This window comes from Prionailurus bengalensis, chromosome A1, assembly GCF_016509475.1.
Source record: "Prionailurus bengalensis isolate Pbe53 chromosome A1, Fcat_Pben_1.1_paternal_pri, whole genome shotgun sequence".
In the NCBI taxonomy this organism is placed as follows: Eukaryota; Metazoa; Chordata; class Mammalia; order Carnivora; family Felidae; genus Prionailurus; species Prionailurus bengalensis.
The window spans coordinates 143,108,645-143,135,822 of record NC_057343.1 but is presented as its reverse complement, the minus strand read 5'-3'; the positions used below and the strand labels follow the sequence as shown (position 1 = coordinate 143,135,822).

At 35.2% G+C, this 27,178-nt stretch overlaps 1 protein-coding gene across 2 annotated transcripts in view; it reads right to left on the bottom strand.

Moving 5' to 3' along the window:
* The window catches only part of SCAMP1 (secretory carrier membrane protein 1), a 128,890-nt gene that overhangs the window by 63,089 nt on the left and 38,623 nt on the right, over positions 1-27,178 (bottom strand). For both annotated transcript variants that reach the window (XM_043592692.1, XM_043592700.1), the window contains 4 exons: positions 12,817-12,915; positions 11,683-11,791; positions 8,455-8,583; positions 3,084-3,243 (listed from right to left, as the gene is read on the bottom strand). In XM_043592692.1, coding sequence (XP_043448627.1) covers positions 3,084-3,243; positions 8,455-8,583; positions 11,683-11,791; positions 12,817-12,915 — 497 coding nt within the window. The remainder of the gene's footprint in view (positions 1-3,083; positions 3,244-8,454; positions 8,584-11,682; positions 11,792-12,816; positions 12,916-27,178) is intronic.

The following is a 27,178-nucleotide window of genomic DNA, read 5'->3' as shown; positions in this document are numbered from 1 at the left end:
TTAAATGATGACTGTTGCTAAGTAGAGTCTACCTTTATCACATTTTAAAATTACATGTAATTATCAGTATAATTTATTATATGTGATTACTGGATATAATCACTTAAATGTAGATTTAAATTTTCCATTGGGCTTTAAAAGTATTATCAAATACTTTAATTCAACCTAAAGGCATTTTATAATTCAGTTAAAACAATTATATTTTTCTTCTCAGAGTTAATATACTCAGCCATTGTATTATTAAACAAATTACAACAAATTCTTGATAACAAACTTAATTGTTAACCTTTATAAAGAAATTTCTTGAGATACTGAATTATTTACTTTTACTCTGTGAGATAAACCACAAAAGGCAATTAAAAATCCAACTCCAAGTGAGTAAGGGACAACATTTCTATTGCATTCTAGATATAAAGACTTCCTGATATGTCCTCTAGTTATTTTTAGCACTCCACCACAAAGCTAACAGTTACTCTCAATACTTAGAGTTACCATCGTCTACATGAAAAAAATCAATTCACTGCACAACTTAAAAATAAATCTGGTCACATTCTCAAACCTAATGCCCCCTAACTTGTATGTCTGTAATGACTGGTTTATTCTAAAATCAGTCCCTGACATATTTTTCATACTGCTATTCTTTTCTTCACTTCTAGAGAAACCTAAAGGAATAAAATTCAGTAGATATTTAAATAATTTTATGGCAGAAGAGGCAAAAATATCATTAGCCAGTGAAGAGTAAAACTTGAAAACTTTTAAAAAGCACATTAGCTTCACTTTAGAGTCTGATTAATGAAAACTAAAAGCTTTCAATAACATCTTCTTTTGAAAAACTTGTGAGCTTGGCCTAAAAAGTATTAGTTACCCATTTTCTATAGACCTACATAATATGCTCAGATGCTTGTTTTCATTTCTTAATCAGTCTTGAAACAAAATATGAAACACTTGCATATTGACTCTGCCCTTTCTCAAAGGCAATAATCCCTGTCAAAACTGATCTCAAAGCATTTATGTGAAAGGTAAAGTCTATTTAAAGCCATATATTTAATATCAGTAATCATATCTAATGTATCTGGGTTTGAGATTTTCACATTTAAAGGAAAGATCTGTCAGAAACTGCAGGAAAGACTTTGGCTCAGAAACACTTGGCAATCTGGATGAAAGAAATGCCAAAGTTACATACTGAGAAGGTATCCTAATGATTCAAAATACTTTAATTTCAACTTTCCCTATTAAGTATTATTCCTCTCAGTTCTGCTCTGAACATAAAACCTAGATAATTAACATATGTGGAATAAACTCTAAAGGACTGAGATGCAGCTAAGAACTTAACCTACAGATTAGTAATGACAGAAGTAAAAATATTCCACAAAGCATTTTTACTTCAACTAGCAAAGAAAGCAAAGAAAAGGAACCAAATGACTTCAAGTAATAAAAGGCAGAAAGCTAACTTTTAGTAGTTTGCTTTGGCTACATTAATCATAGAAGGTTTAAAATCCAAAGTCATTAGTCTCACATCACTTTTAAAGTCTCAAAGACAATTCCATTCCTACCCACCAGCATCATTACAAATACCTTAGTAATGTGATGGAAGTAGGCTGGCAGAAGCCAAAGCCAGATGTCAAAAAATTAAAAAACCTTGTGAGCCAGGCTTAGGTAACAAGGAAGAGAGCAACAGTAACTCTCTTCCTATATCATGGAAAGAGTAAACAGTTTCTTTTTTTTTTCCCTCCCCAACCGACATCCAGAGGGGTCACCTCTCCCCATTTAACCAAGCTCCCATATTCCAATGTATCCAAAGATTCTTTCCTCCTTTTCCTCCTTCCATCTATTTTCTTCCTTTCATTCCATTTTTAACCATTTTAGTTTTCTGTTAAATAATCCCCTTTCTCTCCAAATTCCCTCTTCTTCTCCCTTTTCCTTCTGGGTTGTTTTTTCACCCCCATCTGTTTACATGTCTGTGTTTCTAATTCCATGCAGAAGGAATACACACTCTGGTTAATCAAAGAAATTCTATGTTAAAATGGAAAACAAAACACAAAAAACAACTGAATGTGGCCCCCCAATTTCTCCAGTATAACATCTGCACAATACATACATTTTCCTAATAACTGCACAATATATACATATTTCCTAATAATGCCAACCCTTATTCTTGAGAGCTGAAAAAGGTTCATTACTTACAAACAAGTTTACTCAAAAATAGGTTGATAAATGATTGAGTATATGGACTCATACAGAACGTTTATCTAAATCAGCACTTCCCAGTGTTTATTTCTTAAAGCAATAGTTCAAAAAGGTGTTCCACAAAAAAAAAATAATAATAATAATGGTTTCATAGTCAAATCACAAACCACACTAGGCTCTTAAAAGAATCTAAGAAATCCAAAATGAATAAATTTTATTTTCCAGTTTTTCCAAACTTAAGCTAATGAGTCTCTTTTTCATGAACACCTATGAACACCTCATAGAACAAGCATTTTGGAAACGTTAATCCTAACCATTAATTAAAATATATCATGCAAAATATTATACTTAATCTTGTAATCTTAATTGTTTTCAAATGTGGCTGCCTTTTGGAAAGCTGAAATGAATTTACACAGAAAAAATAATTACCTTGTTAGGTAAACTTTCACTTACTAGGTGAAAGTGACTTACTTTAAATATCCCATGTATACTGACCTTACATAGGTTCATTTAAGAATCAGACTGTAAATCACCACTTGTGTTTTTTTTTTTTTTTTGAAGGGGAAACAAAGAGCAAAATCCTCCTTAAAGTCACATGTATCATACAGAATAGAATACTCTACAAATGTTGAGATATAAGACTACTCTTGTTTATCCTGCATTTATTTTCATGATTGATCTTTTTTCTCAAGTGGGAGAAATGAATGGTATTTTGTGATTCACAAAACCTAATGACTACAGAGGCATGTTATATATGGACTTATCTGAATGTATGTTATACAATAAAAATTTTAATGAAAACGTGTCAATTTGCCTTGTCAAAATATGTAAGGTTAATTACAAACTATTTACTTCACAAGTTTTAAAGAGTATATTTTAAAATACACACATTTTACCTGAAAGCTCCGTAAAGTGGTCTGTACCAACAGACAAATGAACAAGGAGTAAAAAGCAAGAACCACAGGATACTCAATCCAAAGTCAACCCCTCTTGTAGGATCAACACAAAACCAAGCCAAGCATCCGAAGATATTTAGAAACAGTGTTACAGCGTGGACTGTGGAATCAAAAAACAAAATAGAAAAATGTTTACATTCCATTTATTAATTAATTCAACAAAAATTGTAAATGAAAAAATTCTTCCAAGAGCAAATTGTATTCTACCCCATGTTTCCATTCAGTATTTTTCAAAACATTGCTATTTCTTACACTTTTGATTTGCAAACAGTATACACAGGATAAAAAGTCCTAAAAATGCTTTTGTCCCTCTCCTAATGGGCCATTACAAGAGAAGCAGTGCCTTATGGGATTCTTTCTTGAGAAGGAACCATGTGCTGTGTCTGCTGATTCAAGGCCTTGACAGGAAAAGAACCAGGTCTTGGGAGGAAAAAGATCCTACTACACTAAGAATTACATTTTTACACAGTGGGGCTGCAGACTCCTCCCAGAGTAGACAAAAGAATGAAAACTTGACAAGTGCCCTGTGCAATCGCGTTATAAAATTTTCAGGCAATAAAATTCATTAGAATCACTGAATTGAAAACACTAATACAGTAGTAATATCAGGGACTATATAGTCGATTTCTAAGGATTATTCATCTTCATAGAATTATCCATTTTTCCAAGTGCTGGGGTAAAAATGATGTTTTGGTAGAGGATTTAAAAAAATTTTTAAAGGTATACCATAATGCATTTCAGCTGCTGTGGCAGACCTTTCTTTTACTCAACACAGTCAATGGAAAACTCTTTTTATGTGTTGTTAAAAATTACATTTCCTGACAGACCTAAACCAAAGAGTGTGAGTATCATGTAACTATGCTTTGATCCTAAAGAACTACATTTACCCGTTATAATTAGTAACTTTTTAAAAGGATTTAAAAAATTTATTCACAGGCTGCATTAAAGGAAATACATTTTTTTCAAAAGTTAAAATAATGTTCAGTGTAAACTACCAATACAACAAAAATATGCCAGCACGCTACGACTTGAATTAAAAATAAACGAGGGGTGGCTGAATAGCTCAGTCAGTTAAGCATCTGACTCTTGATCGTGGCTCAGGTCATGATCTCACAGTTTGTGAGCTGGAGCCCTGTGCCTCACTCTCTCTGCACACTGAACCCTGTGGAACCTTCTTGGGATTCTCCCTCTCTCCTTCTCTCTCTGTCCCTCCTCCACTCGAGTTCTGACTCTCTCAAAATAAACAAACACTAAAAAATAAATAAATAAGCTAGTAAATCTAAATATGAAAATCTCAACTTACAATAAAAACTTTAAAATCTTTTAAATGTTTTTTTTAAACATATTAATAAAACAAGATAAAAACATACATCCTGGTATGCCTCTGAATTTGCCTTAACAACTAGATAAATACACAAACTCTACAGTAAGAGGGCTAGCAGAAAAGTAAAGACACCTAGGTTATAGAGATAAACTAATGAGCTAATCAACCTCTGTTTCCATTTCTCATCTGAAGATAAACAGGAGCTCTTCCACATTTCTAATTCCATTATAGGGGCGCTTGGATGGCTTAGTCAGTTAAGCGTCCAACTCTTGATTTCTGCTCAGGTCATGATCTCACGGGTTCAAGAGATCCAGCCCTGCTTTGAGCTCTGCACTAACAGCAGAGCCTCCTTGGGATTCTCTTATCCTCTCTCTCTGGCCCTCCTCCACACACAAATGAGCACTGCTCGCTGGCTAACTCTCTCTCAAAATTACACATTTAAACAATGTTTTTTAAACATTAAATAAATAAGTAAACAAATAAAAATTAAATTCCAGGGACACCTGGTTGGCTCGGTCATTTAAGTGTTCCACTCTTGATATCGGCTCAGGTCATGATCTCATGGTTCATGGGATCAAGCTCCACGTCGGGCTCTGCGCTGAATGTGAAGCCTAGTTGGGATGCTCTCTCTCCCTCTTTCTGTCTCTCCCTCGCTCACACTCTCTCTCTCAAAATAAATAAAGAAAAAAAAGCCTCCACTCTGCTCTATTACACAGAGAAAACTATTCAAAATTAACTTTATTACCATTAGGATTTCTAACTCAGAAAAGCTACCTTACTTATAAATTTACTCAAGACCTTTTGGTTCAAAATAAAAGCTGTTCTGTCAATGGCTTAAAAGCAGATTTTAAAATACCATGAAACGGAAAATTATTATTTTTAACACTAAAGAGCATCCAACTGCCTAAGAAAAGTTTGAAATATTCACAACACTTTAATTTAAATTTCAGTCTTAAGAGAAATAATTTTTAAAGTTTTATCTCCTAATTCACTTAAAGAAAGAAACAATATGGATATGTGTATTTAAAGTTCATAAAAATTCTTCCAAATATAGATCAAATATAATTTAATTTTTGGCAATCTATTAAAATTTTTTTCTGAATGTTTCATAGTAACCAAAAACCATGATAAATAAATCACTTATTTGTATCCCAAAATAAAGTAAAATGTTCAGGCCTACTTACTAAACAATCAGTCCACTTATACAGTGATCACGAAAATATATAGAAAGGCAAGGCAATGTGAAATACATGATTCTATATTCCTAATTTCAATCCCATTCCAATCCACTTGGTAAATTCCAGGTGTACATGTAACATTTAAAGAAGCTTTTCGGGCATTTTCTTTACATGATTTCCAAGTTGAATGACTCTACTTCATACATTATTTCTATATGCTTTATTAAGCACTCAAATCTGCTATTGGTGGACCTAAATTTACAACTATCACTACAATATATATTTTTTTAATTTTTTTAATGTTTATTTTTGAGAGAGAGAGAGAGAGAGAGAGAGAACGAACGAACAGGGGAGGAGCAGAGAGAGAGGGAGACAGAGAATGTGAAGCAGGCTCCAGGCCCTAACCTGGAGGGTTAGCACAGACCCTGACATGGGGCTCAAACTCATGAATTGGGAGTTCACGACCTAAGCTGAAGTCAGACACTAAACCAACTGAGCCACCCAGGTGCCCCAACAATACACTTCTTGATAAGCTCTGCCTTACAACATAGACACCTAACATAAACAGCTTTTAAACAGGATAATTATCTTCACTAACTTTAAAAGGCTTGATGAGGCACCTGGGTGGCTCAGTTGGTTCAGCTTCTGATTCTTGGTTTTGGCTCAGCTCATGATCTCTTGGTTTCATGAGTTCAAGCCCCACATCAGGCTCTGTGCTGATAAGCATAGAGCCTGCTTGGGATTCTGTCTCCCTCTCTATCTGCCCTCCCCGGCTCACACCATCTTTGTCTCTCTCAAAAATAAATAAATTTTTAAAAAAAATGAAGGACTTGTTTTCCTTTTTTTTTTAATTCAAGAATATACTCAAAAAGGTTAAGATTCATTTCATGTGATCATTCTAATTGCTTCAATACCTTTATAGAGTAAAATTATTTGTTTCAAGAAAAGAACCTTTCAAAGTATATCTTCATCTTATTTGGGTTTAAAATGTGAATTACGTCTTCATTTTGGTACTTTGTAGGTGGCATAACATTGAATTCTATATTCTGGACTCTAGAATCAAGCTATCCAACTGCCACCCTAATTTCTGTATAATCTTGAACAAGTTACTCAAATTCTCCAAGCTTTGGTTTCCTTACCCATAAAACTAGATAATACAGTACCTATTTCACAGTATAGTTAGGAGTTAATAACATCATGTATACAAAGTGATTTGCAGTGTTCCTGGCACAAATAAATCCTCAATAAATGTTCTCTTTCATTATAATTACTACTACAGTGTGAAAGCACTAGTCAACTCTGAAATCATTAACAGGTTGACATTATTTGAAAATAGCTTATTAAAAGTATCTCCATTCTATGAAATCTAAAAAGATTACTGAGCTGGTACTAGATGTTTCTAGATGCTTCTTCATATAGTGAGTCCTCTTTAAATAAAGTTAAGAGATCTGCCAGCTCAACAGGATTAAGAGATACTGTATTACTTCTAAAAACCTCAGTTTATAAAACAAAACACGCCTAACTCTAAACAACTAGCACTTTAGTTAGCCACTCAGTTAAAATTAATCACCTTTCCCATTCAATCTCTATTTACCAAATTCCTTGCAGAATATTCTTCCAACCCCCCCCTTCTAACCCTCTCCCATCCAAACTATGTTTTTCCACTAAGTCATAGAACCTATACCTAAAAATGCTAGGCCAATGTCTGCCCATTAAAAACTAATTATTAAATAAATGCATATATTATATATTGAATAAATAAAATACATGATCTGTTTATACATACACATACAAAACCATAACCTTTAGTATTAAAAGTATATAACACTATGGACACTGGGGATTTAGCAAAAGATACTACAACAACAACGAAATTTCAAAGAGAAACTAAGAGTTAAGAAGGTAGTATCCGTAAGAAACCACTACTCACAGTCCAAAGCAACTTCACCTATGTGAAGAATGCTCCTAAAAATTTTGAGGAAAATGGTCTCATTTATTTAGGGGAGGGGGAAAAAAGTTCCCTAATAACATACTAACACATAAATTTCCTCCATCAAGAATGTACACTACAAATTATCCATTAACCCAACAGTTAGGCAGGTGAAAGTTCATGACAGCTATACCTGTCCTACTAACATAGTATTAAATGGGGCTTAGACTAACGTTTGGAATAAAAGTGAAACAGAGTAAGTGGGAATTCTGTGTACACAGAACAAATTGTTAACAGCTTGACATTTTGAGTATTCCATAAGTTGTAGTTATACTCAAAGCAATGCAAGCATCACAGCCTAAAACCTATGTCCTAATGTTCTATTCAGTAAAATATCCTACATTAACTAGGTACTTCCAATAATAAAAGTGCTTATAACCACCTAAAAATGAAAAGTAAACTGTGCTCAAAGCTCTAAGAAAAATTCTAATATTCTAATACTTTAAGGCCCTTTTAAGAATAGTCCTAACGCTTCAACAGAATTTTTAAATGGCCTTCATTTGTATAAAAATAGTAGACATAATTTTCTAAAACAAATATTACCTATATAGTATTTTGCACCTATTCCTTTTACCTCAAGAAATACTATATATGTGACAGAGAAGTCCTTTCCTCAAAAGAATGCCAGTTCTCCTTAGCTTAGAATGTCACATAAATTGCAATTTTGAAGTATCTAAGTGTGTTCCACTCTGAAAATTAAGAGCTATAGAAAAAGACCTGTTTATAATAATATCCTTAATATACAAATTCCAAAAAAGGTAGTTTTTGACAATAAAACATGAACTCTGTTGAACAAGTAAATAATTATTGTATACTCACACATCCATAAGTAGTACATAATCTTTACTGTCTTCTGGAATTCTACAGGAATGTCTACAGAAAAATCCTGATAAAAACAAGGTCCCACAGGAAAATTGCCAGGAAGAGGTGGCCAATTATTTTTTCTGCCTGCAAATTAAAAATAAAATTTACATTAGGACAAATATGTGTGACTCTTTAGTTTCATAATAAAGAAAATTATCTGTTCTTTTAATAAATGTTTTACAAATCTAATACTACATCTCTACAATCCTCTATTCATACAACTTTGAAAGCCAAGCTTTGCATTTTTAAAAATTTCCCCAGAGTAGGGGCACCTGGCTGGCTCAGTCAGTAGAGCACCTGACTCTTGATCTAGGGTTGTGGGTTCAAGTCCAGCATTAGGTGTAGAGATCACTTAAAAATAAAATCTTCTTTAAAAAAAAGTTCACAAAGTACCACTTTAGAAAACATTAGATGGTAAAATACTTTTCCAGTGTCATATAGCATTTAGCAGGAACCATTTATGTACAGTTGACACAAGAAACAAAACGAGCACCAAGACATACACTGTGACTCTACCCTAAAAACAGACTTATTTCAAAATCCTAAGAGTCTGGCTCTCATGTGAAGTCCATGCAGTTTTTATTTTTTTTTTAATTTTTTTTTAACGTTTTATTTATTTTTGAGACAGGGAGAGACAGAGCATGAACAGGGGAGGGTCAGAGAGAGGGAGACACAGAATCTGAAACAGGCTCCAGGCTCTGAGCTGTCAGCACAGAGCCCGATGCAGGGCTTGAACTCACGGACCGCGAGATCATGACCTGAGCCGAAGTCGGCCGCTTAACCGACTGAGCCACCCAGGCGCCCCAGTCCATGCAGTTTTTAAAGATCTACAATTTCCTCCTCAGCATCTTAAGTCTTTGAATATAATTCCTAGCCCATGTGGAGAAGGAAGACCAGCTTCTGAATCTTTTGAGTTTTCTATTTTTTTTTGAGTTTTCTACTATTAACTCCATGAAGAAACACAAGATTCACTACTGCTAAAGAATCAAATCTAGAAATCTCGAAGTCTGAAAAAGTAACATTCAAAACATACATGTAAGAAAACCACGGAACTAGGAGAAAACATGAAACAGTCAAGAAAAGGAAGCTCAGGAATTATATAGCACCTTCAAAAACCTAGAGGAAAAACAAATTCAAGCTATGAGGAGGGAAAATATGTCTATATAAAGAAATGAAATTGAAAATAGGGCTTGGGAAGTGGTGGGAGGAATAAAAAAAAAACAAAATTAAAGCAAGAAGTCAAAACATTAACAACAGAAGGTAAAAATAGCACCTAAAGGCCACTTCTCATTTTAGATATTATATGCCATAATTTGTGAACATTAGATTTTATACACTTTATATAGACTAAGAAAATTTTACAGTGGAAAAAAAGAATGACCTATGTCTTATTCTTCCCAACTTGTCTGCACTGTTCCTAATTTTTTTCCAATTTCGTATACATTTCTCATACAAGTCTCATACTAGTTGAGAGCAGCAGTGAATAGTAATAGAAGAACTAGGATCCAAAAACGTAAGTGCCTAGTCACTTACTGGCTAGGGGGTCTTGGGCACCTTAAACTTCTAAAGACTTTCTACATCTATAAAATCTTATGTTTCTTCATAAATTTCAGAGTAGAAATAACAATAGAATATCAATTATACCACCCTTCAGGGAATAACAATGATAATTAAACGAGTTAATAGATGGTAAGTACTTACATGTAAAGCACACTGCCAAGTCTAACTTTTAATTTCCCACTCTTTTTGACTATCTTTACTAAAATAGCTCTCATAGAAATAACTTGTATTAGTCAATACCAAGGACAAAGGACAGATTTTATTACAGGTATTTCAGATACACTGATCTCAAATAAACCTTTAGTTTCTCATTTTACAGATATTATCTCTAATGTTGCCATCAACAAAACGGCCAAGGATGAATGTGTCCTCACAAGGTCCTAGACTTAAAATTTTTTTTTGATATTCCAAGACCACTGTATTTTTAGTTTTTATTTAAATTTGTGAGTTAACATACAGTGTAGTATTAGTTTCAGGTGTACAATTAGGTGGTTTAACACTTCCAAACAACACCCGGTGCTGATCACAAGCGCACTCCTTAATCCCCACCACATACCCAACCCATCCCCTCCTCTACCTCCCCTCTGGTAATCATCAGTTTGTTCTCCACCGTTGAGCCTTGGTTCCTTGGTTTTCCTCTCTTTTTTTACCCCTATGATTACTGATTTTGTTTCTTAAATTCCACATATGAGTGAAAGCTTACACTGTCTTTCCTGACTTAGGGTTACACATTCTAAGATAAGGAAGAGATAGTTCAGTATATTGTTGTTGACCTAGCCCTGTTATTCTATCACTATCCTAGACATAATACCAATGATCTGTCTAGCTCTTCAACCCTTCTTAGTCAGACACTGCTATCTTTCCCTAAGATATTCCCTTGAAGTGGCTTTTGATACTCACAGTCTAGATTTAACAGCAAATGATCAATTCATCACTTACTTCCTTGGCATCATCGAGAACCCCAATGCTTCCCAGAGTCACAGCAGACATTTAAAAAAAATTTTTTTTAACATCTATTTATTTTTGAGAGACAGAGCATGAGCAGGGAGGGGCAGACAGAGAAGGAGACAGAGAATCCGAAGCAGGCTCCAGGCTCTGAGCTGTCAGCACAAAGCCCAACTTGGGGCTCAAACCCACGAATCACGAGATCATGACCTGAGCCAAAGACCAACACTTAACCAACTGAGCCCCACACCTAACATTTTTTAAACACAATTTGACAGATAAGTTATACTTGTGAGGACTGGGGCAGATAATTCGAAACTGGACTGACTAAACAAGAAGTTAAGAGTCAAATTTAGGGCACACTTCCAGGTACTTACAAAACTTCAACAGACTCAACAAGGGCCCAAGTACAGAATCAGGCTCCTGGCTAAAACCCAAAATTATCATATTCACATTCACTTTCTGTGTTATAAGGCTAACAGTGTTTTAATCAAAAGACTATGTAAACCAGCCAATATCAGAAAGCTACAAAGCAACAAGTAGGAAATCTGCTTTCTGATCTTGCTACAACAGGAAAATAGGGCATGGCTTTATCCACAAACCAAAGGACTTAGAGCTAGCACAAGCATTATTTAAAGTGTTTAAGTTATTTTCATTTCAAACTTCTTTGGATACTACCATGTTGACTGAGATTTTGCATTTCTCGTTCTCGACGATCTAATTCTGCTGCTTTTCTTTCTAGTTCTTCTTGGCGCTTAAGAAGTTCAGCTTGGGCCAAGGCATGTTCCTTAAAAAATAGTAATAATAAAAATCAACACATGAATAGGTTTTTAGAGTTGTAACACTGCTATGCTATCTACTATCTCTCCCTCTACAATCTTAGAAAATTTTAAGTTTATTTATTATTTTTTTTAGTAATATCTACACCCAACATTGGGCTTAAAATCACAACCCCAAGATCAAGAGTACAATTGTACAATGCTAGAAACTTAATTCAAATGCTCTTCCAAAATACAGTAATTCGCTCAAGGTTATAGTTTCAGAAAATATTATGGAGATACTTGGCTCATTTTGGGTCTTTTGGTTATGAAAACCATCAGTGAGAATGTGGGTCACATTAGGACAGGACAAAATTCTCTCAATAAGATTAGTCAGAGTCCTAAGGTAATTGGGAAAATAAAATTAAGGTGACCTCTGTGCCTAAATGAGAAGGAAGAACAAAGGGAACTGGAAAAAAATGGAAAAAATGACAACTGAATTGCCTCTTAAGAATTGCTTAAATGGTACATACAGTTTCCAATGCAAGAATATGTATAACATCTTCTATTTTAAAAGACAATGAGATGAAAGAAGGATATGATTAAGTCTGGTTTGTAACTCCATCTGCTTTTATGTAAAATGAGGTATCCTATTCGTCTCCTTTATTCTCATATTTTTGCCACCTGCTGCTTCCAATCACTGTCCTTTGCTTAGCCATGGTAACTCTCTTCCAACATACCTCCAATTATAGTATCATTATACTATACTATACAACATTATACTTCCAATTATAGTATCATCGGTACTATAATAGTACTAGGCATTAAAAAACGAAACCAAAGGCAATAAAACTTTCCCTAAACAAACTGTACACCAAGAAGATCTATGAATTCAGTAACTGGTAATAACAGAATAAAGCAAATGTTACTAGCTCACACATATTGAAAAGAAAGTTAAAATTAAATAAGGCAACATATAAAGAATTCTTTTGCTCTGAAGATGTTACTGATACTTTAATTTCCAATACAAATTTACACTGTAACATGAACTAACCTTTGCAATCTGTGTATAGGCTGGATGTTCCTCTGTTGGTTTCATTATTGCTGGTTGTGTACTAGGTACATTAGGCATTTTCACAGTGCCTGGTGGAGGCTAGGAACGTTAAGAAAAGGACAAATTATGTAAGACAGGTATTCAACTTTAACATCTTTCAAAAGGCCTAACACCAACAAAACTCGAAATGCCAAGAACTCCACTCTTCCTCCTCTAGTGTATGGTAAAGTACTACTTAGGCTCTCCATCTCCCATTTTCTCAAATTCACTCATTCCTCAATTCTTCAACCTGACTGCTACCTTTACCACTAAACCACACTCTCCCCTCCAGAATACCACATGTAAAAACACAAAACAAAACAAAAAAACGTTTAAGTATTTTTTAGTAAAATACAGATAGCACTAAACTGAATAATTTACACCAAGGGTAATTGTTAACTCTTTCAACCAAAGAAAGCTATTTGCCAGGGCCCTAAAAAGTAAATAGGAGAGATTGGCTGGGAAGACTGCAGAGTAAGAGGACCCAAAGTTTGGATCCTCCCACAGATACAACCAGATCACACTATCAGTAGAAACAACCCAGGAAACAACCCAAGGACTGGCAGAACAAACTCCACAACTAAAGGCAGGGAAGAGGCCACATCTAAGAAGGTATAAAGCGGGAAGACACAGCCTGGGAGCAAAAGGGATGGCAGACAGCCACAGTGGAGAAGGAGCCAGTGGCGCAGAGAAGAGCAGAAAACAGACTTTCACACTAGGGAGGCTGCCAACAGGGAGGACAAATCTCCATATTTGCCTTTGAAATTTCATTAGTTCTTAAAACCAACAGGACTTAAAACCTAGAATTTAAAAACTCGGCATGCTGGGCTCTAGGCATTAGGAGACAGAGTCCCTGCCCTAAGAAAGACAGCACGAAAAACAGCCATGCAGATGCAGTGCAGAACCAGCAATTTGAAAAATGCCAGGGGCAGACAAGATACAGTGATTTGCTCATCTCAGAACATGGCCTGGAGAGACAAGGATCACAGGGAGACCCCTCCAGGAACAAAGGAGCTAGCAGGTGCCATTTTCCTCCCCTGTCCCCCAGCATAAACAACAGCCATCTGTGGAAACCAGCACTGTGTAGATTCATGCTACCTAACTTGCTTATGCCAAGCCCCGCCACGTATGCTTCAGCAGATCAGCGCTTCCTAGTCATGCTCCTGAGTGCTGGTGCTACAAGACCCCTCCCCCACAGGCATGGTGCAAACTCTGCCAATAACACATGTTCTAAACCACCTGTTGCGCAGGACCTCATTTCCAGCAGGCAGTGTAACTTCACAACAAGACCACTGCACACCTTGCTACTCATAAGAAGTAAAGACAGCATCAACAAACAACTGGACTGAAGGAAAAAGAAACCAAGATTCAACAGCAGAGCACAAACAAAACACAGAGCAAACAAGCCCTGAAGCACCAGGCCCTGGGAAACAGGGGACACTGTACTACAGGGCACTACAGGACCTCTTTTTCATAAGGTTGTTATCGCTAAGAGCAAGAGAAGTAGCTGACTTCCCAACACACAGGAACAGCTACAGAAAGTCAAACAAAATAAGAAGACAGAGAAATATCTCCCAAATGAAAGAACAGGACCAAACCAGAGCAAGAGATCAAAGCAAAATGGATGTAAGTACTATGTCTGATAGAGAATTTAAAGTAATGATCATAAAGATACTTACTGGACTGGAGAAGAGTGGAGATATCAGTGAGACCCTTAACTAGACATAAAAAAGAACCTGAGATCAAGAATACAATAACTGAGGGGCGCCTAGGAGGCTGTCAGTTAAGTGTCGACTTCAGCTCTCACGGTTCATGGGTTCAAGCCCTGTGTCAGGTTCTGTGCTGACAGCTCAGAGCCTGGAGCCTGCTTTGGATTCTGTGTTTCCCTAATTCTCTGCCCTTCCCCCACTTGTGCTCTGTGTCTCTGTCTCCAAAATAAATAAACATTACAAAAAATTAAACAAAAATATAGAACACAATAAATGAAACTAAAAATACACTTGATGGAATAGTAGGCTAGATGAGGCAGACAAATGAATTAATGACCTAGAAGATAGAGTAATAGAAAGTAATCAAGCTGAGCAAAGGAGAGGAAAGAAAATTATGTTAATTGAGTACATTATTAGGGAACTCAGCAACTCCATCAAGCCTAATAACATCCACATTATAGGGATCTCAGAGGAAGAGAGAGGTAAGAGGGAAGAAAATGTATCTGAAGAAATAATAACTGAAAACTTCCCTTATCTGGGGAAGGAAACATATATGCAAATCCAGGAGGCACAGAGATCCACCCCCCCCAAAAAAAAATGAAACCAAAGAGGTCCACACCAAGACACATAGTAATTAAAATGGCAAAAGGTAGGGATAAAGAAAAAAATTTTAAAGCAGCCAGAGAAAAGACAGTTTCAAACAAGGGAAACCCCATAGGCTTTAAGCAAATTTTTCAGCAGCAACTCTGCAGGCCAGAAGGAAGTTGCATGATATATTCAAAGTGCTAAAAGGGAAAAATCTGCAGCCAAGAATACTCTATCCAGAAAGGCTACTATTCAGAATCGAAAGAGACACAGAGTTTCTCCAACAAGGGTACCTGGTGGAGGAGTCAGTCAAGCATCTGACTCCTGATCTCAGCTCAGGTCTTGATCTTGGGGTCATGAGTTCAAGCCCTGCATTAGGCTCCATGTTGGGTGTGAAGCCTACTTAAAATAAAAATAGAGTTTCTCAGACAAAAAGACTATTAAACCAGCCCTACAAGAAATTTTAAAGAGGACTCTTTGAGTGGAAAGGAAAGACCCTAAATGAGAATATGAAAAATAAAAAGCACAAAAACAGTAAAAATCTGTAAAATTTCTGTAAAATTCTGTAAATCTGTAAGATTTCTGTAAAAATCAGTCAAGGGATTCATAAAATAAAAGGATGTAAAATATGACAATATATACCTGAAAGGTGGGAGGGAGAGGAATAAAAAATAGGTTTAAACTTAAGCAGTGATCAACTTAATACAGACTGCTATATGTAGAAAATGTCATATACAACCGCGATGATAATGACAAATCACAATCCAGTAATAAACATGCAAGAATAGAGAGGGGTATCCAACTATATCACTAAAAAAGCCAACAAACCATGAAAGACACCCAAGAGAAGAAAGAATCAAAGAAAATCTATAGTAACAACCAGAAAATAAATTTAAGAATGGCAATAAATACCTATCAATAATTACTTAGAATATAAATGGACTAAATGCTCTAATCAAAGAGCATGGATAGGGTGACAGAGTGGATATAAAAACAATACCCATCTATATGGTGCTTACAAGAGACTCATTTCAGACCAAAAGCCACCTGCAGAGTAGACAGAGAAACATTTATCATGCAAATGGATGACAAAGAAAGCCAGCGTAGAAATACTTATATCGGACAAGAGACTTTAAAACAAAGACTGCAACAAGAGACAAAAAAGTGCCCTAAGTAATAATGAAGTGGACAATCCAAGAAAATATAATTATAAATATTTATGCACCCAACATGGAAGCATCCAAATACATAAAACAGTTAACAACAAACATGAAGGAACAATTAATAGTAATACAATATGGTAATAGTAGAGGACTTCTACACCCCAAGCGCATCAATGGACAGATCATCAACACAGAAAATCAAAAAGGAAAACAGTGGCTTTGAATGATACACTGGACCGTATGAATTTAACAGACATATTCAGAACACTCCACCTTAAAACAGCAGACTACACATTCTTTTCAAGTGCACATGGAACATTCTCCAGAAGAGATTACATATTAGCCCACCAAAAAAACTCTCAACAAATTAAAAAAAAATGAAAGTCATACCATGCTTCATCTTTTCTGACCACAGCACTATTAAACTACAAATCAGCCCCAAGAAAAAATCTGGAAAGAGCACAAAAACATGGGGCTTAAATAACATGCTATTAAACAATGAACAGGTCAACCAAGAAAGCAAAAAAGAAATAAAAACATACATGGAAACTAAAGAAAATGAAAGCACAAAGGTCTAAAATCTTTGGGATGCAGCAAAAGTGCTTCTAAGGGGAAAGTTTATAGTAATACTGGCGTACCTTAAGAAGCAAAAAGAATCTCAAACAACCTAACTTTACACCTAAGGAGCCAGAAAAAAAAAAAAAAAAAAAAAAAAAAAACAACTCAACCACAGCAAAAGGAAGGAAATAATAAAGATTAAACAAGAAATAAAGATATAGAAACTTACAAAAGTAATAGAAGGTAGACTCTTTACAAAAAGAGAGAGAACCCAAATAAAATTACTAAGAGGAGAAATATCAACAAACACCACAGAAACACAATCATGACAGACTATTATGAAAACCTACATGCTAACAAATTGGACAACTTAAATGCATAAATTCCTAGAAACATATAACCTACCAAAGCTAAAGCAGCAAGAAATAGAAAATTTGAATAGAACAGGCACCTGGGTCTCTCTGTCAGCTAAGCAACCAACTGGTGATTTCGACTCAGGTCATGATCTCAGAATGAGCCCCATATCGGGCTTGCACTGACAAATGGGGAGCCTACTTGGGATTCTCTCCTGCCTCCTTTCTCTGCCCCTTCCCTCACTTGTACATGCACACACTTTCTCTCTCTCACACACAAAATAACTTAAAAAAAAAAAAAAAGAAAGAAAATTTGAACAGACCAATCACCAGCAATGAAATTCAATCAGTAATCAAAAAAATTCCCACAAAACCAAAATCCAGGACCAGGTGATTTCACAGGTGAATTTAAAGAAGTGTTAATACCCATTCTTCTCAAACTATTTGAAAAAATACAAAAGGAAGGAAGACTTTCAAATTCATTCTAGAAGGCCAGTATCCCTGATACCAAAACCAGATAAAGGCACCACTAAAAAGAGAACTTTAAGCCAGTATCTCTGATGAATACAGATGCAAAAATCTTCAACAAAATTTTAGCAAATCAAATCCAACAATTTACTTAAAAAGTTATACACCATGATCAACTGGGATTTATTCTCAGGATGCAAGGGTAGCTCAATATTAAAAAATCAATCTATGTGATACATCGCATCATTAAAAAAAACGGATGAAAAAGTGATCATCTCAATAGATGCAGAAAAAGCATTTGACAAAGTACAATATACATTCATGATAAAAGCCCTCAACAAGGGAGGTCTAGAAGGAACATACCTCAACATAATAAAGGTCTTATACTAAAAGCCCACAGCTAACATTATACTCAATGGGGAAAAACTGAGAAGTTTTCCCCCAAACATCACAAACAAGACAATGATGTCTACTCTCACCACTTTTATTCAACATAGTATGGGAAGTCCTAGTCACAGCAATCGACAACAAAAAGAAATAAAAGGTATCCAACTGGTAAGGAAAAAGTAAAACTTTCACTATTTGCAGAAGACATGATACCCTATATAGAAAACCCTAAAGACTCCACCAAAAAACTACTATAACTAACCAATGAATTTAGTCAAGCTGCAGAATACAAATATCAATACACAGAAATCTGTTGCATTTCTATACCATAATAATGAAATAGCAGAAAGAGAAATTAAGAAAACAATCTCACTTACAACACACCAAAAATAATAAGATACTTAGGAATAAACCTAACCAAAGAGGTAAAAACCTGTACTCTAAAAACATTAAAACACTGATGAAAGAAAGTGAAGACAACACAGAGAAATGGAAAGACGTTTCATGCTCATGGACTGGGAAAACAAACATTGTTAAAATGTTTTAACTACCCAAAGCAATCTACACATTCAATGCAATCCTTAGCAAAATACCAACAGCATTTTTCACAGAACTCAAACAATCCTAAAATTTGTATGGAACTATACAGACCTCAAATAGCCAAAGCCATCTTAAAAATGAAAAAACAAAACTGGAGTTAATCACAATCCCAAATTTCAAGTTGCATTACAAAGTGGTAGTAATTAAAACAGTATAGGACTGGCATAAAAACAGATACATAGATCAACAGAATAAAACAGAAAATCCAGAAATAAACCCACAATTATATGGTCAATTACCCTCTAACAAAGGAGGAACGATTATAAAGTCTCTTCAACAAATTGTGTTGGGAAACCTGGACAGCCAAATGCCAAAGAATGAAACTGGACCACTTTCTTTCACCATACACAAAACTAAACTCAAAATGGATTAAATACCTTATGTGAGACCTGAAACCATAAAAATCCTAGAAGAGAGCACAGGTAGTAATCAATCTAATATTGGCTGCAGCAATATTTTTCTAGATAGGTCTCCTGAGGCAAGGCAAATAAAAGCAAAAAATAAATAAATCAATGGCCTCTGCACAGCAAAGGAAACAATCAACAAAACTAAAAAGCAACCTATGTAATGGGATATCTGCAAATGACACATCTAATAAAGAGTTAGCACCCAAAATATATAACAAACTTATACAACTCCAAACAAAAAACCCCACAAATAATGCAATTTAAAAATGGACGGAAGATATGAACAGACATTTCTACAAAAAAAGACACCCAGATAGCCAAAAGACACATGAAAAGGTGCTCAACATCACTCATCAGGGAAATGCAAATTGAAACTACAGTAAGGTATCACTTCACACAGATCAGAATGGCTAAAATAAAAAACACAAGAAACAAGTCTTGGCAACGATGTGGAGAAAAAGGAACCCTCTTGCACTGCTGGTAGGAATACAAATGTGTACAACCATCGTGGAAAACCATATATATGGAGGTTACTAAAAAAATTAAAAATAGAGCTAACCTACAGTCCAGGAATCTCACTACTGGGTATTTACCCAAAAATACAAAAAGACTAATTCAAAGGAATATATGCAACACTATGTTTACAGAAGCATTATTTACAATATCCAAATTATGGAAGCAGCCCAAGTGTCCATTGATAGGTGAATGAATAAAGATGTGGTATATGTATATACATTGGAATATTATTCAACTATAAAAAAGAATGACATTTTGCCATTTCCAACAACATGAATAGAGCTAGGGTACAATGCTGAGTGAAATAAGTCAGAGAAAGACAAATAAATACCTTATGGTTTCACTCCTATGTATAATTTAAGAAACAAAGGAGCAAAGGAAAAAATAGAGAAAGACAAGCAGGAAACACATTCTTAAACATACAGAGCAAACTAACAGTCATCAGAGGGGAGGTGAGTCAGGGGATGGGTGATATCAGGGATGGAGATTAAAGAATACCCTATGATGAAAAAAATAGAATGACTTCTTAAAAAGTCAATAGAAGAGCTTTTGATACAACTTCACTAATACCCTTTGAAAAGAAAGTGGAGGCATTAGGGAGATGGAAAATAAACCATACAACCTCTGCTTTGCCAATGGGGACTAGCAGTATTTGAAAATAGCTACAAAGATCAAAAAGCAAATAGATACTTACAAGTCCACCAAAAGGGAATTGGTTAAATTACTGTATAAAAATACCACGCAGCCATCAAAAGGAAGGAGTCAGAACTAAAGAAGACTGCCTTGTAAATATTAAATGAAATAAAATGCATATGACCATTTTTTTTTTTGCTTTTATAAACAATGCTTTGTACATACCCAGAAAAATAACTGGAAACTCTCAGCAAACTGCTATTAGAGGGACTTGAACCTTTTGCTTTATTTATACACTCTTCTATAATTTGTCCCCCTCCCCCCGCGATAATATACTTTTTGAAGTTAAAAATGTATTTTTAAAATACTCTTTTAAGTGGCCACAGGAAAAGGAAGACAGAACGAAAAGAGAAGATGATCAAGCAAGCAGCTGCAAAGGGAAGTTCAAATATCACAACTATTAAACCCAGAAGACACCACCAATGCACCAGGATTTTACCCTGACACAACAAGTAGCAGCCCTGAAAAAAGAACACAGGCACAATCAAAGAAATAACTACAGCATACAGCTGATTCTAAAATGCATATGAAAAAGCCAAGGGCTAAGAATAGGTTAAACCATTTTGTGGAAGAACAGGGCAGATCTATGGTATCAAGGCTTATTATAAGGATATAGTAACTAAGAGGGTGGTACAGGTGCCAAAGACACAGAAATATAAAAATAAACACAAAGGACACAGAAATAAATCCACACAAATGCAGAAACTTGATATCCAACAGATGTGACCCTATAAGACAGTGGAGAAACAATGTTATTAGTCAATAAATGATGCTAGGATAACTGGCTACCCACATGGAATAAACTAGACTTCCTATTTCATACTATACAAAAATAAATTCCAGGTGGATGAACTAAAAAGTGAAAAAGCAAAACCTACACACTTTTAAGGAAAAAAAATAAGTGAATATTTTTATGAACCTAGGGTACATAAGAGCTTCTCAAATGTAAACTCTAGAAATCTCTGTGTATTTTGCCTAGGATGAATGTCAAGTGCCTCAAACAGTGCTTGGAACACAGTAAATGCTAAGACCTTGTTAAGATTAAAACACACACACACACACACACACACACACACACACACACACTAAAGATGGATAAGTTCAACTACAGGTATCCCCACTTTCTGAAAGCTAACTTTACACCACTTCAAAAAGCCTCTGTTGTACAGTGATAGCTTTTTTCACAAAATAGAAGAAAATCGGATTTCTCCTGATTAGCGATTACAGGTACTAATGTATGTCTTTTGTAAAAGTAAAGTGGTATAACATAAAGTTTTGGAAAGCAAGGGATACCCTTCACTTTATGCCATTTTGGCTCAAAAAGGGTTTCAGTATGTTCTACTTTTGAATAGTGGGGGAAACCTATAAATTCAAACTTAACATCAAGTGAAACTTCAAATCACAGTCTAGGGAAAAGTGGTTATAATGCATATATAATGCTATTCCAAATACATAAAGAATTTCTACAAATTGATGTAACTACCAACTACTAATAGAAATATGAGCAAAAGACCTGAACAGGCAACACAACTAAGAAAACAGGAATGGTCAATAAAACAATCAATGGTTCAAACTCACTAGTAATCAAGAACTACAAAAACAGTGGCCTATTTCCCAAACCATAAGATAGAAAAACATGAAGTCTGAATTACCAAAATTTCAAATTCCAGTATATACACGATAGCAGCATATAACCAAGATAGCATTTCAAAACAATGGGAGTAGTAAAGATCATCAAAATCATGCTGAGACAGTTATTTAAATGTTTGGGGCAGGGGGTGGAAATCACTTCTCTGTATCTCACCAGAATGAATCCCAAATGGATTTTTTTTTTAACTATAAAGACACCAGTACACAATACAGTACATAGAATATAGATGACTATTGGATCATGGGTTGAGGAAAGGTATTCTAAACATTTAAAAGGGATGAGGGGAGAGAAATCATAATGAAAAGGTATATATTTAGAAGTTTGATGATATAAAGTATTTTATAACCAAGATTAAAAAGCAAAAGCTAATAACACATATAACCATCAATTGGTTAATACATTTCATCATACACAAATCAAAAAAATAGATCCACATGTTACTGAGGAAAAATACATTTTAAAAAGCCCTTACAGGGGTGCATGGGTGGCTCAGTCGGTTGAGCATCCCACTTCAGCTCAGGTCACGGTCTCACCATTTAAGAGTTCAAGCCCCACAACAGGCTCTGTGCGGACAGCTCAGAGCCTAGAGCCTGCTTCAGATTCTGTGTGCCCCTCCCCTGCTCACGCGCTCTCTCGCTCTCTCTCTCTCGCTCTCTCTCTCTCTCTCCCAAAATAAAAAAAAAAAATGTTTAAAAATTTAGAACACCCTTATCAAGCAGGTTCCAGAATACATTTAAAAAATAAACAAATATTAAAAATATTAACCTCATTAGTAATCAAAAAAGTAAACCTCATCTAATTATTTTTTAGGTCATAATTACCATAAGATTATCCCATTTTGGAAAAGATGTGGTAAAATGGGTATTCTCACTCACTGATAATAGAGGAGTATAAACTAGTTCATATAATAATCCTGGAGCATAACTTAGCATTACGTACAAGAACCATAGAAGTATTTATACTTTATTACTCGCAAATAGGTAGTCTTAAAAAATATCTTAAGGAATAATCCAAGATATGCACAAATGTGTTTGCCACGAATGCTCACTATAGCGTTATTTACAAAAGCAAAAAGTTAGCAATAATCCAAATGTCCAAAATAAAAAAAATAGGTAAGTTATTTTATCCAGAAGAGAGCATTTTATGCATTTAAAAGTTCTGAAAGAGTATTTAATATAACTGGAAAAGTTTGTACCAATAAGTGATGGAAGTTATAAAACTATGTCAACTTTAATCTAAAAATTTAATAAAATATGTCAAAATATTAACAGTGATTATTTCTGGATAGTGAGATCAAAAGATTTTTCTTGTATTTTTTATCTCCACTATCATCTTTTCTTATTAAAAGAATTGTAAGTTCTCTGTTCCAATAGTTTGTTCCCCTCACTCCAATATCTCATATAAATAGGCAGAAAAACTGAAGCTAATCAATCTTAACTGTTCTCCAACTAGAAAAGGATGGCCCTGAAGTCTCACTCTCTTGGATTAATAAGTAGATACAACATAACAATGACCATATAAATGACTGACAAAGTTAGTCTGGCCACACACTTCCGAAAAAAAACACACAAGGAATTATCCAAAAACTCACCCAGTTGAAAACTTACTATAAATTCTTTATTGCTTTAAATAACAAATGAAGCATTAAATACAATCAATTCCTAAAATAAAGATGAAAGATGCGTTAGAGCAGTACTCTGATATACATGAGGTCACAGTTGCTTATGGCGGGCAACAGTGAAAAATGTTGAAGAGGCACAAATCTGTAACAGCAGTTATATTAAGCAAATAGCTATTATCCTGGTAACTTCTTCAAATTTGTAGATGTTAGCTAGATCTCTATCCAGCTCTGGGACCCAGTATTTTTTTCAGCCCAAATTTCTGAATTAGCTACCTCAATCCAGATACAACTCCAGTCATGATTTTTATTTTTTTTCTTTTTAAATATATGAAATTTATTGTCAAATTGGTTTCCATACAACACCCAGTGCTCATCCCAAAAGATGCCCTCTTCAATACCCATCACCCACCCTCCCCTCCCCCCACCCCCCATCAGCCCTCAGTTTGTTCTCCGTTTTTAAGAGTCTCTTATGCTTTGGCTCTCTCCCACTCTAACCTCTTTTTTTTTTTTTTCCTTCCCCTCCTCCATGGGTTCCTGTTAAGTTTCTCAGGATCCACATAAAAGTGAACACATATGGTATCTTTCTCTGTATGGCTTATTTCACTTAGCATCACACTCTCCAGTTCCATCCACGTTGCTACAAAAGGCCATATTTCATTCTTTCTCATTGCCACGTAGTATTCCATTGTGTATATAAACCACAATTTCTTTATCCATTCATCAGTTGATGGACATTTAGGCTCTTTCCATAATTTGGCTATTGTTGAGAGTGCTGCTATAAACATTGGGGTACAAGTGCCCCTATGCCTCAGTACTCCTGTATCCCTTGGGTAAATTCCTAGCAGTGCTACTGCTGGGTCATAGGGTAGGTCTATTTTTAATTTTTGGAGGAACCTCCACACTGTTTTCCAGAGCGGCTGCACCAGTTTGCACTCCCACCAACAGTGCAAGAGGGTTCCTGTTTCTCCACATCCTCTCCAGCATCTATAGTCTCCTGATTTGTTCATTTTGGTCACTCTGATCCAGTCATGATTTTTAAAGACCTATTCTGATGATGGTTCCTAATTCTATTTCAACTTTTCACCTCTGCACATATACTAAAAAGAAAACTAATGAAACCATCTACTCAAGACTTCCATTTCTGCAAAAGGCATCAAATTGGAAAGGAAGAATTAAAATTATCATTTTTTTGTTGATATGATCTTAAATACAGAAAACCCTAAAAAGTCTAAAACTGTTGGAATTAATAATTTCTATAATGTGACAAGATACAAAATCAAGATATAGAAATCAGTTCCATTATTTTACATTAGTGATGAAGTACTGGAAAAAGAAAACCATTCCATTCACAAAAGCATCAAAAACAATAAAATACTTGGGGCGCCTGGCTGGCTCAGTCAGTTACGCAACTGACTTCGGCTCAGGTCATGATTTCATGGTTCGTGGGTTCGAGCCCCGCATCAGGCTCTGTGCTGACATCTTAGAGCCTGGAGCCTGCTTCAGATTCTGTGTCTCCCTCTCTCTCTGTCCCTCCCCTGCTCATTCTCTGTCTCTCTCTGTCTCTCAAAAATAAACGTTTAAAAAAAAAACAATAAAATACTTGAATTAAGTTTTAGAGATTTAAGAGTAGACATCATAAGGAGTACAGAGCACTGAGCAATGTTTAGAATTACTGAATTACTATATTGTACACCTGAAACAAATATAACACTGTATTATTAACTATACTGGAATTAAAATTAAAAAGAACTTAATTTTTAAAAGTTGGCATCTTTAAATAAATGTGAATTTAAGGTTAAAAAAATACTTGGGAATAAATTTAACCAAATAAATGAAAGATCTGTACAACAAAAATGAGAACACTTTGCTGAAAGAAATCAAAAAAGACACAAATGAATGGAAAGACACTATATGTACATGATTGGAAGAGTCCACTTTGTAAACACTGCCATACTACCTAAAGCCATCCACAGATTCAACATAATTGGCATCAAAATACCAAAGGCATTCTTCACAGAAAGAGAAAAAAAATACTACAATTTGTATGGAACCACCTAAGACCTCTAATAGCCAAAGCCATCCTGAGGAAAAAAGCCAGAGGTATCACATCACACTTCCTGATTTCAAACTATACTACAAAGCCTGAGTAACAAAAACAGTATGGTTCTGGCACAAAAACAGACACATACACCGATGAAACAGAATAAAGAAACCAAAATTAAATCCCAGCATATGTGGTCAACTAACATTCAAAGGCAGCCAAGAACACTCACTGGGGAAAGGATAGTCTCTTCAACAAATGATGCTGGGCAAACTGCAGAAACATATGCAGAAGAATGAAGGTGGTCCCCCATCTCACAAAATTCACAAATTAAAAATGGATCAAAGACTTAAACATAAGACCCAATATCATAAAACTCCCAGAAGTACAGAAGAAGCTCATTAATACTGGTTGGCAATAATTTTTTGTGCACTCTGTCAAAAACACCAACGACAAAAGGAAAAAAAAATCAATAAATGGGACTACATCAAACTCAAAAGACTGCAGCAAAAGAAAAAGTGAAGACAACCTTTCAGAATGGGAGAAAAAATTCTCAAACCATTTATCAAATAAGGGATTAATATCCAAAATACATACAGACTTCTGATTTTAAAATGTCAAGAACAGGAGGGCCTGAGTGGCTCAGTCAGTTAAGCGTCTGACTTTGGCTCAGGTCATGATCCCATGGTTCGTGAGTTTGAGCCCCGCATCGGGCTCTGAGCTCACAGCTCAGATTCTGTGTCTCCCTCTGTCTGAAGCCCACTTCAGATTCTATGTCTCCCTCTGTCTGCCCCTCTGCTGCTTGCACTCTGTCTCTCGCATTGTCTCAAAAATAAATAAACATTAAAAAAAAATTTTTTTAATGTCAAGAACAAAAAAAGACATTTTTTCCAAAAACAACATCTAAAGGCAAACAGGCACATGAGATGATGCTCAACATCACTAAAAGCCAGTAAAATGCAAGTCCAGAGCACAATAAGATAAGCGCTTCACATCTATCAGAATGGCTATCAAGAAGACAGGAGACAATACCTGCTAGTGAGGATGTGGTAAAAAGGAGCCACTTATACTCTGTTGGTGGGAATGTAAATTAAATTATTTCAACTTCTATGGAAAATAATGTGGAGGTTCCTCCCAAAAATGAAAATAAATCTTCCATACAATCTAGCAATTCCACCCTGTGTACATGCCCAAAGAAAATGAAGACAGAATTTCAACAAGATACATACATTATCATGTTTATCACAGCATTATTCACAATCAATAGCCAATATATACAAACAACCCAAATGCCCATCAATAGATGAATCAATAAAAAAGATGTGGTACATATACATGATGGAATATTGCTCGGCCATGAAAAAGGAGGATATTCAGCCATTTGGCAACAACATGGAAGAATCTTGAGCATACTATTCTAAGTGAGGTAAGTCAGAGAATAACAAGTACTATATGATATCACTTACATGTAGAATCCAAAAAGCCAAACAGGTTATTTATTTTGAGAGAAAGCAAGAGTACACATGTGTATATTAGCAGGGAAGGGGCAGAGAGAGAGGGGGAGAGAGAGA